The sequence below is a fragment of the Fundulus heteroclitus genome, chromosome 16 (genome assembly GCF_011125445.2).
Source record: "Fundulus heteroclitus isolate FHET01 chromosome 16, MU-UCD_Fhet_4.1, whole genome shotgun sequence".
Lineage (NCBI taxonomy): Eukaryota > Metazoa > Chordata > Actinopteri > Cyprinodontiformes > Fundulidae > Fundulus > Fundulus heteroclitus.
In genome coordinates, this window is record NC_046376.1 from 21,081,782 (window position 1) to 21,097,257 (window position 15,476).

Genomic DNA, 15,476 nt, shown 5'->3' on the forward strand with positions numbered 1-15,476 from the left:
ACGGAGCTGCGGGATGCACAGGGCTGAAAATATGGCGAAGGTGCAGGTCGACGTGGAAGGGGGCGGGCTGAGAACACAAAGCCGGGTGCTGATTGGACGGCAACGTGATTGACAGCACGAGTGGTCCCGCCTACAGAAATTGAACGACCCAAAGGAGGGAACGTCTGGGGTAGACAGACGCTACAAGTAGGTCTACAGGGAAATTATGTAAAATCTAGTTCGTTATCTATCATGATTTTTGCATGGTAATAAAAATAGTATATATAGAGAGATTTCATTGGGCAAATGTACTTAATATAATTGAAATAAAAATTAACAAAACACATTTTATAAAGTAGGCCCTGAGCAAAAGCAGCAAAACTAAATTCCTTTTGAAATGCCTGCTTTCTTGTAACTAAGTTCTGCTTCTATATTTCAGATTTAAAACTGTTTTGTTTATTTTAAACGATTAAATTAATCTATTTATGTCTGCTCTAAGTCCCTGACACTCTATTACACTTCTTAACTCAGTTTGCCAGTTCTGACCTTACTAATGAAGCAATTGCATTATTAATTCAGATTTTTGCTCATTTCACACCAATTCCAATTGAGCACATATTTTTTTGGTATATTATTTTTCACACAAAGTAGCGTATAAATTTGAAGGAGTGAAACACAATTTCTGAAAGGTTTGGCATTTATTTCTGTTCAGCACTCTTTACTTTGGTACCCTAAAATAAAAACCAGTGCTACCAACTGTCTTAAAAAGAGACATAGACACAACAGTCCGCCTGTATATGATTTAATCTCTTTACAAACATGACTGTTCTTGTGGCACAACTAAAACATTGAAGTTCACCTAAACTGACAAGACAGACAAGCAGAGTATTAATCAGAGAGGTTTCCCAAGAAGCACATGCTAACTCCAAAAGAGCAGTGGAGATCTACGGCGTGGGAGAATCTGCCGACAGGACTACTCGTAGTGCATATCACAAATCTTATTTTGTATGGAAGAGTGGCAGAAAGGACCCATGCATGGAAATTCCTATGAAAGGTTTGCCACAAACTATACAGTGAATATGTGGGAAGGTGCTGTTGAATGGATATTAACACAAAATGCATTTTGCATGGTAAGACCTGCATTACAAAGCATCTTAAACATCTAAAAATATGTGGTAAAAAATTATCACTGCAGAACAAATTAGCCTCACAGAGAAACTCCAAAGAAGAATCAGGTGAGAAGATGACTCCCTTCAACAGGAGACAGGGAGGAAGGCAGGGCTGAGTTGATGGAAGTATGGATATAAATAAAGGGTAATCCTGCCTGAGAACAAACCTAAAGCATAAAGCCAGAGCTATGGTGGAAAGGTTCAGGTCAAAGCATGTTTTAGAATGGCCCAGTCAAAGTCCAGACCTTAATCCACAAGGCAATCCGACACAACCCTTGCTGCTCAGATGTTCTCCATCCAATCGAACTGAGCTTGAGAAATTTAGAAAGAATGGTAAAAAAAAACTAAACCTCTCAATGTGTGTAAAGCTAGTAGAGAATGCGCCACAGACTAGCTTGTAATTGCAGCAATAGTGGATTCTACAAAGCTGACTTTCGTTTCCTTACACTCCACATTTATGCACTACTTTATGTTGGTAAATCACACAAAATTTAAATAAATGCCATTGGAATTAGTGGTTGTAACATTGCTACATATAAAAAAAAAAGTAAGGGGGTGTGAATACATTTGCCATGCGCTGTAATATGCTTAATAACGTAACTTTAAGATGTAAGCATTCATTTGCTTGGTAGAAAAAAAAAGAAGGAAGTTGGTGTAGAGGAAGTACAACCTTCTTCCCATGTTGTCAGTCATTTATCATCACCTCATCTAGGAAATCATAAGATCACTCACAAGCTGTCACGCTTACAGACATGAAGCGGTTGCTTTGGCTGCCTTTCCTGCTCATCCACCTGGCCGGGACAGGTAAGAAATTACCGCTTCTTTGAAGAACAGCGTACTTATTAATACTGTTTCATATGAGCAAAGTGGAAATCCTTGAAAACCTCTTTGGTTTGACAGCAATTCTGTAACTGTTCTGAAAGCTTTTAATGACAGAAGTTTAATCAAAGGCTATTTGTTGGTCTTTATTCCAGGAAACCCACAACAACTTGAGACATGCTTGCATCAGCCAAAAAACACGATCTGGAAAAAAATAGGAGAAGAAGCTTTTCTACGCTGTACGGTTAGGTCAAACTGTCCCCCATGGCAGCTCGAATGGTTTATTGTTAAAGAAAGCTCTCATCAGCAACTTTATGTTACTAGTAGGCACAATTTGAGTAAAAACACTTTACACATCAAGTCACTTAATGTCAACGACACCGGGACGTACCTCTGCGCTGCAAGCATTGACCAAATAGGACCCTTACTTACACCAGAATGCTGCCTACCATTTGTAGGAGAGGGGACGACTCTTATTGTGGGAGGTAAGGAGGCAGTAGCCAAGGAAAATAGAAATATATCACAGATGCTTTGGTAACATGATTGAGATAACCAATTTTTTTCTTTCACGTTACAGAGAGACCTAAACTGATGGCGTGGAAAATTCTTCTGTGGTTGTCATTTACCCTTTTGGCCATTTATAGCTTAGCTTTAGTGATGCTCATCATTCTAAGGAAGGTAAATCGTGAATATCCATTGAGTCCATGATCATGCAGACACAAAACTAAAACTGAAAGATTGCAATAAACTTCACTTTTCTGTTGCAGCACGGCTGTAACCTGACCTCCAGCAAAACGACATCTAAAACTGAAACGGTAATTGAAGTATCTCTTTTTTTAAATCCTCTTTTTATTGTGGTAACCGTTTTTCTAACTGGGGTAAAAGCCCACAAGAGGAAAAAAGAGGAACAACAAGAAGAGGCGTCGCGATTCCCTGACCAGAAAGGACTGTTGAAACTTGATCGAAACACTTGATTTTTCCTGTAAACACACTCAAAAATCCAAACCTGTGCATATCTGTTTAATTGTTGATGTTAATCATTTTCCAGCAGAATAGCTTAAGGAAGAAAACACAGTTCAGAGACGTACTGCAAGAGCTTCACAGCAGGGCGAACGTAAACAGAAGGAAGCAAAGCACAAGCAGAAATGGTTCCCAAGTTGAGGTAAATTTTGTTGCAGCACGTTAGTGCCACAATTACTCAACAGAAAGATTGCAATAACTTCTGCTGTCGCATCAAGTCAAAAACAAAACTGTTGTTGTCTTTACAGGCAGCAAGTGTGGACGGCAACCTCTCTACAGAAGATATCTACCAAAATGTCTAAGGGTCAGCCCTGTTGAATAATAGCTTCAGTGGGATATTACAGAGCTGTGACACATGTGTGACTGTTTTGTGACAGAATGACAAATATGTCAGGTCACTGGTTGGGTTTTTGCACGTTTCCCAATGAAACGAGACATTAACTGCGCAATAACGGTGCTCAGTCAGTCGCCTCAGCAAAGTCGTATCGTCTCTCTTAACTGTTCCGTTTACACTTTCTGCTCTCACTAACTAGTCCAAGCAAGTTTATTCCTTATAACTATTGTAACTGGGGACGTTTTTGCAGCGCAGAGGATTAATGTCAAATAGTTGTTAGAATTTTTCTTAATCTTAGCACAGATCCACAAGCTAAACAAGGCGTGCATATTTATATGAGTAATATGTGGTTTTAAACAGGAACATGAGAGGAAAAAACAAAGGAGTAGGGTGCTGCTTCTAAGCTCTGACAGGCATTGATGATGCTAATAATGTGCTATTTTGTCAAACTACTTCCTGACACCAAAAATACATTTCCAAAACATTTTAACATTTCCGTGCAGCAGTCCTACACTAGGCTGAGTTTACCTACGTTTTGCATTCAAGCATCAAGATTATGTTGTGAGGTTGATCTTTGATTTGTGACACTTTTAAGTCGTGTCTCATATCTCAAAAAATCAACACTCTATTGCTAAAAGTATTGGGTCGCTTGCCTATTTGTGCATGTATTTGTGTGTTGCAAACACTTTAATATGATGTTGGCTTATCAGATGCAGCTACAACAGCTTTAATTCAACTGGTTTGGAGTATGTTTAGAGGAATTTACCATTCTTTGAGAAGTGCATATAGGATGAGGTCCAGCCACCCTTGGTACGGGTGTTGTTTGAATATGTGAGGATCTCAGGCCACATCCCAGAGTGGTGGGCTACCGTTCAGTGGCCTAAGGCTCCCGGGGGGTGACAGGCTGGCTATGGCCCGCAGTTGCTACACTGGGCTCAGGTGGGCATCCCTCCCGCTTAATCTCTCAGCGGCTAGTTCATCAGGAGGGAAAGTAGTGTGCCCTGCATACCTTGGCCCATCGCAGTCCCAGCTGCTGAGCTGAACTGGTGCCTGACGACGTGTCGGGGGCTTCGTGAGGTCTCCTGTGCCCGTTGCATTCCTATACGGTACTCCCACTCAACACAAACACACCCATTTCTACTCATATTCACACCCACACGCATACCCACATACCAGCACTCAGATAACCCAAATGGTTCAAGGTCATACAAATGCAGGTTATTACAGCAATATGGCTTACCAACTTTGATGCTGTATCAAATCAGGATTTAATAAAGTTAATCACATAATAAGGATACAATTTTGAGATACCGTTTTATAGAGAAAAACTGCTCTGGGACATGTAAACAACCAGCTTATTAATATGGAATGCCTGAAATGTCCCAACAGGGCATGTGTGTAAAAAAAATTTTAATAAAATAAACTACCAACAGACTCTAATGCTGGGTTCAGACCGAATGTGATTTAAAAAAGGTGTCCAACACCTCAACTTGGGTGCTTGTGATGAGCGTTTTTGACACCTTGAGCAATGTGTGGACAGATTTGTCTGATTCGCGTTGGGAGGAGCTACCCTGTTCTTTTCCTTAAATGCAGGGAAGTATTTATCGATGACCCACTATTCCGACTTCCTCATCAATCCACCTCCTGGCAAGGCCCTTTCTAGTACTGTCCCTGTAGTGATATCTCAACTGATCATAGACAATAGGATGAGTTTGACCTCCATTGTCGACTTCAGTCTTTTCAGGATCCTTCTGTCCTGTCGGAAAATGCGCCACTACATAACCTAGTAGAGTCTCTGATTGATTGACGCTTCGCATACAGCTGCAAAAGTTTAGATTTTCCAACTCTAGCATCTGCCGCTTTGGACATTTATATTTCAATACGCGCTGCACCCAATGGGTGAATCACGCTACGGGACCTCTCAATGCTCCTAGATGTGCGTCCACCAAAGACTTTGCATCTAAACCAGACGCCCATGATGCTCAAATAGCATTCGGTCTTAACGCAGCACAAGTGCCATTCAGCATGCTGAGGTGAGTAATTCATCAGTGAAGTATGCTACAGCTTAAACCTATATGTTATTTTAGGCATCGGTTGATTTCTCACTCGATTTTAGTTTTAGTTCTGCTTTTTGTTTGTTAATTAGGCCACTTTAGTTAGACTTAATCGTTTGAACATAAAGACCTCTGAACTCTAAGGATGAACTAGAGTTTGCTGCAACATATATATATAGACTTTGTTAGTCGGATTTCACAATTGAAAATCGGGCTTTGTTTTTTTTAGCTAAATCTATTTATCGAAATAGTTCCTTATAAAATAAAAAAAACAAATTTCTTTTAAAAGACATATGGTAAAGAGAATTGACATACAGGCAATAAAAACATTTGTTTTTATTGCCTGTAATTCTGTTATATTTACAAATTGTCACAGATAAATAAGACTTAAAGAGGCTTCGTTACATACTATGACTCTGGTTCCATATAAGGGTTTTCCAATTAAATTACTGAGCCGTTGGCTAATATTTTATTTTTGTGTTTTATACTTTTTGCTCTTTTGTTAGTGCACAAAATGCTTTTGTGTATATAACCATATCAAGACCACATAACTAGAACCATGATATTGCGCATGTGCACAATGAGTAAACAAGGACAGGCAATTATACCCATATATATATATATATATATATATATATATATATATATATATATATATATATATATATATATATATATATATATAAGCAAGTCAGCAACATCCAGAGGATGAGGGAAAAGAAAGAGATTAAATAACCCTGCAAATCGGGTTGGTCTTCAACCACGACAAGCTGTCAGTTTACAACGAGGCATTGCAGGACGGTCAACTGCCTCTTACAGTAGCTGCATAAATTGTCGCCATCTTGGTTTTTGATAGTTCTGCGGTACTGCCGGTCAGCAGATGGCATAACATTTATGTTTAGTGATCGCGCCCAGTACAAAGTTCTTTTCAGGCTCAAAAAGGACTAAGTAAACACTATCAGGACGAACACTTGTCGTATATTGTTCTATTTCAAGATGAATATATGGTTATTTGTGTGTTCTTTTTATGATCAAAATACATTACTGGGCCGCTTTAATGTCATTGTACTTGTAAGGTGCAGCAAATTGTTTCAGTGATACCCGCGATAGCCTAAAATAGATTCAAATATTGCAAATTCACATGAAAACTGTAGAAATGGTTAAAGATTTTGAGGGTAAATCTTAATTGTACATTGAGGGAAACAATACAGTTACCATGAAGCTGGTTTAGAGCCTAAATAAGAGACAGAGTGGGTATTCAGACTAAAATGTCCCGGATTAGTGATCTCTTTCAAAATGTTTGTTCTTCTTTTCAAACAAATCCAGTACAGGTTTTCTCTGTGGTAGTTCTTTTGCAAAACTGCATGTGCTATTGTTGTTGTTTGGTTTCCTCTACAATATCCTGTAGTGCATTTTTACAATCATTGGTGCAGCTGCAATTCAAAGACGTCATGGTGCTTATCAAACTAGTTTCTGCTGTGCATTTATAAACAGCCTATCAGCAGTTTCAGCGGGAGGTTAGTCCTCCTCAACTTTCTCTTTGAGAACTTAACACTAGTCACTTTCTCCACGGCCTCTGGTATGTACATAGTTGGACTGTTGCACTCAAATCCCCAGAAATTTTTTTTGTCTTTCTTGGTGTTTAAAATCAGGCTGTTAGCATCATGCCGAACGACTTCATGTGCTGTGTCATTGTTTATAAAACAAAACCAAGGTAGTTGCATTATTCACAGATTTCCCCACTTTGTTTGAGTCATTGGTGCAAGATGGAAGGGGGCTTAGCACACAGCCCTGTGGAACAGGAATAAGTCAAAACGTGAGTTGCAGGTTGAGGGAGCGCACCTTTATTGCACCAGTTTCCATTAAGTCAATCAAATAATTAATAATTATAATTAAACTGTGAGCCATCCTTTCTAGTGACTTAACTGCTCCATCTGTTCAGTGCAACATTTCAATTTAGTTTCAATTGACAAATATGTTTCCGAAAAAGGTTCTAATGATATCTGTCTTCTTCAAATTAAAGCTGGTATTCAGTTTTAATGTTTGCAAGCCATTAGCATCTGTGTGACAGTTTCTACTAAAGGTTTCTTTTTGCACACTTAACTGTAAAACCATGTATGGTATGGTATGGTATGATTTCAGCTTCGAGTTATATTCAGAAAGTTAAAGTGCTGTTGCCACAGCAGTATAATATTTTTTCACCCATAGACTTAACATTAGCATTCATGTTTGTGACATTTCCACTCTGCTTCTTCACGGAAAATAAAGAAGACCCTATTTTTACACATATGCTGGACTCTTTTTTCAATAGAAAATGCACCCGAGCTTGCAATCATTTATCATAAAAAACATTTTACATATTTATTAATGCATTTCCTTCAATCATATTTGTAGCACATAATAGCCTGCATTAGTAAAATAAATCTGTAAGAAAAGTGCAATTTCCGCTTTATAAATGTATAAAATTCCAAAAGAGGTGAAAAAAAAATCTACCACAATTGTTTTTTTATTTATTTTTTTTATTTCTTGATCAGAAAATGACAATCATAAGACAAAGTTCAAACTTGGAGTGTGAGTGTCTTCTGAGGTAAAACATTAGATGAACCTTAGTTAAAAGGAGTGAGCTGTAAATGTCAGTGTAAATCTCACTATTATGCTTTTCTTTTGCAGCAAAATAACTTAGATTTAAAAAAGTAGTTTTTTTTTGCAACAACTCTTTTATGTATTAGTCCCTTTTCTCAAACTAAAGTAAAATGTATAATTTGCCTGAGAAAGTTAGAGTGGATGCAGTTCCTGATTTCTGAAACAATTGAGATTTTTTCTGAATTATACCCTACAAGCAAAGCCCCAGAAGGATGAATGGGCTTTTCAGACAGAGCATTTAAAGTTACAGTCAGTAGAAAATCACACAGCCTCGTCACAACTGGGGGAAATCTTTAGGTGACAGAAATCACAAATAGAGGTTGTCCTCCCAAGACCGAATAGTGTCTTTTAAAATTCAAATGTAGAAATACTTGATTTTTATCCCCTTGATGTCATCAATCAATTGTCACATAAAAAAAATACTTAAATTAAAATTGGTATATTCACAAGGAAAATAAAGTACACCTTGTTTGAAGTCCAGGTTTTATGGATCAGGGAAATAATCAAAATTGTCTGGTCTTTACCAACTACTAATTATATTTATATCTAATCTAAAGTGTACAAAAACATAGATCAGACTCCACCGTGTAATACTTCTTAACCAAAGCAACCAGCTGCTGCTAATTGAGATATTTAATTTACAGATCAACAGCAAATATGGCAACCTCTGTACAACCAGGAGATTTGTCAGTTTGCTGGTCTGTAGCATTAACTCAATGCCAATGTGAAAAAATAGCAGCAGCAACCTCAGAGTTGCAACTACTGCTGCCCATCTTCCTGGAAAAGGTTATAGCACAATTTTCAAACTATTTGAGGGTCATTTTTCTGCAAAAAGCAAATTGACCCAAGCTCAGATTGTGCATTACACCAAAAAAAAAAAAAAAAAAACAACAAAAAACAACAGCTACATCTCAAACCCCAGTGAACTGTTTTAAATAATATGGTTCTTGACAGTACAGTTAGAAAAGGACTTAACAAGTATCAACAAAAAAGATGCTGCCGAGATTACGATATGGGCTTGTTTTTCGGCCAAAGGACCTGGGCCTTTTGCAGTCGAGTTGTTCATTAGCTTCTGTATACAAAAGTATTTTAGAGTCGAGTGTGAGGCCACTTGTCTGCCAACGCTGAGGCTTAACGTGGTCAAACAAGGCGTGGAACGCAAACAGCAGCAAACCTAAAACAGAACGGACTGAGAAAGTACTAAATCAAGGTGCTGCATTGAAATCTGGTGGAAGGGCCTTCAATAGGCTATGCAGAAACCAACGCAAGTCTTTAAATAAATTGATGCAATGTTGTAAATAAAAGGGATTCCTCCATGAAAATGGAAATTTGTAACCATAAAACAACTTAATGTTGTTGTTACCGATGACTCGAGTTTATGAACAGTCGGATGTGCTTATAATCTTTTTTTATTCCACATGCAGCTTCTTCACTCTGGATTCATCTTTGTTAAATCATGTCTATTTTTGTACACATGGGGTTTGATTTTAGAACGTGGCAAAGGCCAAATGATTATTCTGAAATGATAAATCTCTCGACTTCAAAGAGGGAGGCACTTTATCATGACCTCTTTCATACACTTCATCATATGTCAATTAATTTATATATCATCTATTTTTATTTACCTGATTTCCCCCAATCAAAAAAAAACACAAAAAAAAAAAAAACACCCCATGAACATGTTTTTAGCACTCTGAGGATACCGACATCAGGTGTCGATGTACTTGGGATCAACTGTGTGACTGTTGCGGATGGAAAACGGCCTCCAGGCCAGGACCTGCAGAGCTGCGACACACATGGGCACCAGACAGACCAAGTAGAACATCACACTGTGGAGGCTTTCCAATGCACTAGAAACAAGGAGATACGAAGCAGTCATCGGTTTACTTTCATTTACAGCCGCTCCTCCCTTCGACACGTTTCACAAGCAAATGTTTCAAAAAAGGTCTCAAAAACATTTGTTTTCTACAGCAATAGTACATTAATATAGTGCCATTCTCTTGTACGCACACAATGATTTGCTATTTGACTCCAAAACAAATATTTCCATGACTCTAAATTATTATACTCCCTGTGACCTTTGAACTCAAAGAAGTAGGACACAATCTATTAATGATTAACTGATGCAGTACAATAAAGAAAACATTTTTTTATAGCAAATTGGTTAACTAGGCAAGGAGTTGGCCCAGATAAAAATCTGTGTTTTGAATCACAAAAAGGTAAATATGTAGTTGAAACTATGAACACAATTTGAAATAAAAAAAAGAACATTTGTAAAAAGAATCAATTTGAATGTGAAGGAAATACACTTCTAAATGAGTTAATTAATTTGAACTTAAATTTGTCATATTTGTAAAAGTCATTTTTAAAAACAACAAATATGGCCTACTGTATTTTTTTAATGTTATCATTTCGGACAGATGTCTGTTTTCTTTTCTCCAAAATCAGCAACCAGTCTTCATTTCAAACTATTTATAAGTTTCAAAACAATGTAATGGTCAAAACGACAAATTTATGGCAGAGTACCTATAAACTGGAGTGAATTTCTCCATTGTGAGATCAATAAAGACTATCTTATCTTATCTTAAACTAAAGAATTCAGTTCTGCACTTTCACAGGCTAAGAGCCCTTGTTTATTGTAGATACTAATGAGTCAACTATATAAAATAAAATAAAATAAATAAATAAAATAAATAAATTATATATATATATATATATATATATATATATATATATATATATATATATATATATATATATATATATATATATTACTGATAAAAACATTATCATTGAAAAATTACAGAAATATGCCAAAAGCGACAATTTGCTCTTGAAACAGCCTACAACCAATCTGTTCATCAACATTAAAGTGCAAATAAACAAATTAATGATAGTGGGTGTCCATACCTTTTATTTGACCCCTGGGTCACATCTTTGAGCCCCTCGTATCCAAAGTGGTTGAGGACATTAAGGACTATCATCGGAGCCAGAGACTGAGCTGGCTTGGTGAACAGGGCATTTGTTCCAAACACCATGGAGGAGAGAGGAGAGCTAAAACAAATAAACACAAAGAGCAAGTCAGTTTGAATAATTTCCTTCACTGTCCACAATTACACAATTGCTGGCACCCAGTGGAAAGCTGTGAAAAAGAGTAAAAACAAAAGGTTACCATGGAGACTGGGCCATCCCATGGTGCCACTCTGTACTAGTGAGATTTGGAGATCTTTTTACCTCTCTTAACATTTTGTTCACGAGGCGTGGTCGCAAGATAAATGTGAGTCCTCGTCTAAACCTGTCTGTCCCATTGACATATTCTTTAAACTTTTTGATTATTACTTTGACTGAAAATGAGGGATATAAGTATAAATAATAAATTGACCGGACACGTTTAATGTTTTTCTTGTCTTGCAGACAACCTAAGGGGATTTTATGCTACATTTTTTTTTGAAAGATATTTAGAATTTCTGGATTACTTTTGTTCTAATCCACAGTTATGTGCTGCTTTGTGTTGGTCTGTTACATAAAATTTCAATAAAATATATTAAAGTTTGCAGGTATAATGTCAAAACTTTTGAAAACTTGTTACCTAAAGCTTACTACTTATGTGACTTTAACTTTATGTACTGATTGTTTTGAGTGAAGACAAAAGCCTTCCTTAGTTTTAAATTGAATTACAGCATTATGCAACTTTGAGATGGAATAAATCAAAAGCTGCACCAAATACGTACATTTTGACTTTTATGTGGCTATCTAATTTGCATTTTTAGATAGTAACACAGATGTTTAAAAGAGTAAATTAAATTTGTCCAGAGAGAAACTATTTAATAAATCAAGAAAAAGTCACTCATCAATTTGTTTCAGATAAAGAAAAATTAAACAATTTCCTGACATTTTCTCAACAAAGTCCAGTGAAATTGGTCGGGACCACTGAGCTATATTATACACAGGAGTGCTAATCACCGTCTGAACGAGTCGCTTTGAAGCCACCAGCCGCCATATTGTTACTCCCTATTTCCCCCCAGTAACCAGGGAATATGTGCGCTACAGCATTTGATAACGAGGATTTGTCTCATGTTCAGGGGGGGCTTAAGGACTTTAAAATTTCAATACCATATACTTTTATGTTATGTTCTAAAAATATGCCAGTACTGGAAAGTCATGTGCTGAATATTTTCATTTTTTCATTAAATGACAATATGTTTACATTTATAAATTATAAATAACAATATACAAAAAACATATTTTACATATGTGTATCATTATACATATCACATACTTATATATACACATATAATTTTAGTATATATATTTAATAATGAATAACATGTACACACTCAGCACCTATTTCCAGTAGTTAATAGTGTTAGTACATCCCTGACTGTAGAATTGCTGTGAACTTTTTCCCACATCAGCCGAAAACTGCTTTTTGTGCAACCAAATCCTGGGGACAGTGAGGAAAAAGGCCAAGAAGTAGTAACGTTGAGGACCCAGAGCCAGCATGACGACTGCCAGTCCAGCCTCAAAGATGAAGGTGAAGAGGATGATCTTGTAGTAGCCAAGACTTTGCAGCAGACTCTGACTACTCAGAACTAAAAGCTAGGGGAGGACACAAGGGAGGTAAAAACAGTTATAAAAATCTGTAAGAACTTGACAGAAAGGCTCAAAAAGAACATATAAAAATAAATATTTATGTTCTGAATGATCTTTTCATGCAAAATGTTGAAGCCTGTACCTGTGGCAGGATGAACCCCGCTCCGTACATGAAGCTCTTGGCTAGCGACGGGAGTGCATCCGGAGGAATCAGGTGCTCCGTGAATATCATGGTGAAGTTATTAAAGAAAGCCAACATGAACACCTGGAAGAAGTTCATGGTCACAAACAGCTGGAAGTCCCTGTTGGTGAGAATCTGCCACGTCAGCGACTTCAACATGGCGAAGGAGCACGCCGTTTGACGAGCGGTCTGGTCGGCACTCGCTTGGGCATCTGCCTCAGATATTTTATTGTCAAAGCGGCTTTCGCTGTGCATACCGGTGTACATCATGCAGATGCAGCTTATTACAGCAATCAGCACCGTGAATGCCTGGAAAGCTTGGAAGTTTTCCATGTTTGTGGACCACCATGCCACAGAAAAAGAACGCTGGAGGAACCAATGAGAGAAGCCACCTGAAACAAAGGCAAGGAGAGGCATTAGCAGGATGCCCTCTCATAACTTTAACGAGACCATGGAAGAGATGGTGGGCTTACCTGGTTGTATTTTATGAGCCTCAAACGATTCTGATGGTGGCTGGAAATCTCTGCGAATAAGGCACACTGTGCCAGTAGCACGAAGGTCAGCATGCCGTCGAAGGCACACAGCGCCACTGTCAGGTGTAGGCCACTCAGCCAATCATCAGGGGAGTAGGAGCGCCACGGGAACCAGGCAATGAGAAAGGCCAGCGAGTAGAGAGGCGCGCCATACAGGATGGAGAGACGTCGGTGAGAGCAGCAAGGCACCCTGGAGTTGTCTTGCAGGTAACCAACAGAGGGTCGTTGACCGCATTCCACACCATGTACACCACCGTGGGCACAGAGAAGTTTAACAAGATTCCTAACAGGTAAGAACTGCAAAGTCTGGAGTTTTCAGGAATCCCCTTCATTAACGTAGGTACGTTTTAGGATCCATTTTTCTTTCAAGTTCTTTTTTGGGGCGTGCTGGTGGCGCAGTGGGTAGCGAGACCCATGTACGGAGGCCTGGGTTCGACTCCGACCCACGGTCCTTTGCCACATGTCTCACCCCCTTCCTGTCAGCCAACTGTGCTAAAAAGTGAGCCACTAGAGCCGTGAAAAATCTCCAAAAAATAAAATAAACTTATTTTACTTGCTTTGAAATCTCTTAATGGCTTGGGCCCCTGTTATGCCATAAGCTGGTTGAATATGCTTATTATTATTATTATTATTATAATTTGGTATTAAATTTAAATAATAAATCATTTCAACTCAAAATTTCGCTATAACAAATATAGTTCAAATGGTGGTGATGTTAGCTATAAGCTTATAAGTATTTATACCACTAATGCATTAGTTAACTTGCTGTTATGAACTCATTTATGCTGGAATAATGATCAGGTCGGACTGTTACCGACCAGTTTATCCAGCAGGCTGTGAGAACCCCAATGTAACTGCAATTAGAGTTTAAATCCTTATCCTTATCACCATCCAATGATATTGTCTCTGTATTAATATCAGATGTTAACTCCAAAGGAGGTTAGCTCTGATTTCTGAATAACCATGTAACTGTGAATTGGACTGAACACAAACAATGTCTATTCCGCAGTCGTGGTTTATTGAAACAAAGCAATTCCCTGTTACAGTAATTCTCTGATTCAAACAACTTTGGAATTCTTACTCATTACTAAACTAAACATGCAAAATATATATGTGGAAATAAAGAACAAAACAAAATAAACAATGGATTAAAATGAGCGGTTAGCAGATCTTAACTTAACTCAAAGTTGTTTAACACGCCCTCAAAACACCGGCATTTCAACGTATCAGCCTTGATAGACAGAACAGCTTCGGAATCTCACTGGACGCTTTGATGGCTTACACAAAGCTAGTTCAGCTAAGCTACCTACAGTTCAGATACACGTGACCCTCCCAAGATGGCTGCTACGATGACGTATGAGGGGAGGTCCTAATGACGTAACCACGCTTACGCTGATGGGGTAATGCCTCGCTTCGAGAGGGGGCAGCTAACTGGGAGTTTAAAGCAAAGCCCGCGACTTGAGCTCGGACAAAAGAAATTAAACTGATAGGAGACGCGAAAAGAGAGAGGGGGGGGGAGCAGGAAAAAGATGAAAAGATGAAGCGTAACCCACGGCGGGGTTATTGATGGATCACACAAAATCAAACACAGCAAATCAATTGTACATGCATGCACATACAAAGAAAATGTTCAGCAAAATAATTCCAACTTCGTCGTGGAATAAAAGCATACCAACACCTACAAAGTTCTACCCGCCTGCCCAGGCACTTCTCTAAACACACCCCTGTTGGTGAACAGAAATAAAAGGGGAAAACCCCGTTACTTTGGTGCCTCGGGGCTGGATTTGAAGCGCTCCGAGTGTTGCTTTCTGGACGCGTCTTGACGAGCGCAAGTTTTCCAGGCTGGCGGCGGGACGGGGAAAAGCTCCCTTCGTTTCTTCCTCCGGGTTCGGTCGCTTTGTTGGCCAGACAAAGCGGGGGTCCTCTTCGATCACTGGGAGATGCGGCGTCTCTCAGTCTTTTGATCAGAGGGAATTTAAAGTACTTATTTAAGTCGACCTCCTGTTATAAAGCAGGGGAATAACCGTTGCGCGTCGAAAAATCTCGGTCCAGCGAGCAATCGAACACGTGGCGGGGAATCACCCCAAACGGAATCAGCTGTGGTGTGTTTCTCGGTTTGGCCAAAGCCAGGGAAGAGAAAGATTTTCGTGG

General features: G+C 38.5%; 2 protein-coding genes across 3 annotated transcripts; one reads left to right on the forward strand and one right to left on the reverse strand.

Annotated features, from left to right (window-relative positions):
• The first annotated feature begins 1,859 nt into the window (after nucleotides 1-1,859).
• LOC118566379 lies at nucleotides 1,860-5,673 on the forward strand. 2 transcript variants are annotated; one of them, XM_036148276.1, is made up of 6 exons: nucleotides 1,860-1,952; nucleotides 2,123-2,452; nucleotides 2,545-2,645; nucleotides 2,735-2,782; nucleotides 3,016-3,129; nucleotides 3,236-5,673. In XM_036148276.1, the coding sequence occupies exons 1-6, from the start codon at nucleotides 1,901-1,903 to the stop codon at nucleotides 3,287-3,289; spliced, it is 699 nt and encodes a 232-aa protein (XP_036004169.1). In that variant the 5' UTR covers nucleotides 1,860-1,900; the 3' UTR covers nucleotides 3,290-5,673. The 2 variants fall into 2 exon arrangements, with proteins under 2 accessions (XP_036004169.1, XP_036004170.1); XM_036148277.1 differs by having other exon boundaries at nucleotides 3,019-3,129.
• Nucleotides 5,674-9,726: 4,053 nt separating this feature from the next.
• Nucleotides 9,727-13,382, reverse strand: LOC118566324. The gene is made up of 5 exons (XM_036148033.1): nucleotides 13,266-13,382; nucleotides 12,754-13,184; nucleotides 12,457-12,617; nucleotides 10,929-11,072; nucleotides 9,727-9,868 (listed from the first exon to the last, which is right to left on the reverse strand). Exons 2-5 carry the CDS (start codon nucleotides 13,123-13,125, stop codon nucleotides 9,727-9,729), a joined length of 819 nt encoding a protein of 272 aa, XP_036003926.1. The 5' UTR covers nucleotides 13,126-13,184; nucleotides 13,266-13,382.
• Nucleotides 13,383-15,476: the final 2,094 nt, after the last annotated feature.

Coding starts and splice junctions, on each gene's coding strand:
- LOC118566379 (XM_036148276.1), top strand. CDS start 1,901: ATGAAGCGGTTGCTTTGGCTGCCTTTCCTGCTCATCCACCTGGCCGGG. Junction 2,783..3,015: donor CGACATCTAAAACTGAAACG/GTAATTGAAGTA, acceptor ATCATTTTCCAG/CAGAATAGCTTAAGGAAGAA. Junction 3,130..3,235: donor GAAATGGTTCCCAAGTTGAG/GTAAATTTTGTT, acceptor TTGTCTTTACAG/GCAGCAAGTGTGGACGGCAA.
- LOC118566324 (XM_036148033.1), bottom strand. CDS start 13,125: ATGGAAAACTTCCAAGCTTTCCAGGCATTCACGGTGCTGATTGCTGTA. Junction 12,618..12,753: donor CGGGGTTCATCCTGCCACAG/GTACAGGCTTCA, acceptor GTCCTCCCCTAG/CTTTTAGTTCTGAGTAGTCA. Junction 11,073..12,456: donor CTCACTGTCCCCAGGATTTG/GTTGCACAAAAA, acceptor TATTTGTTTTAG/CTCTCCTCTCTCCTCCATGG.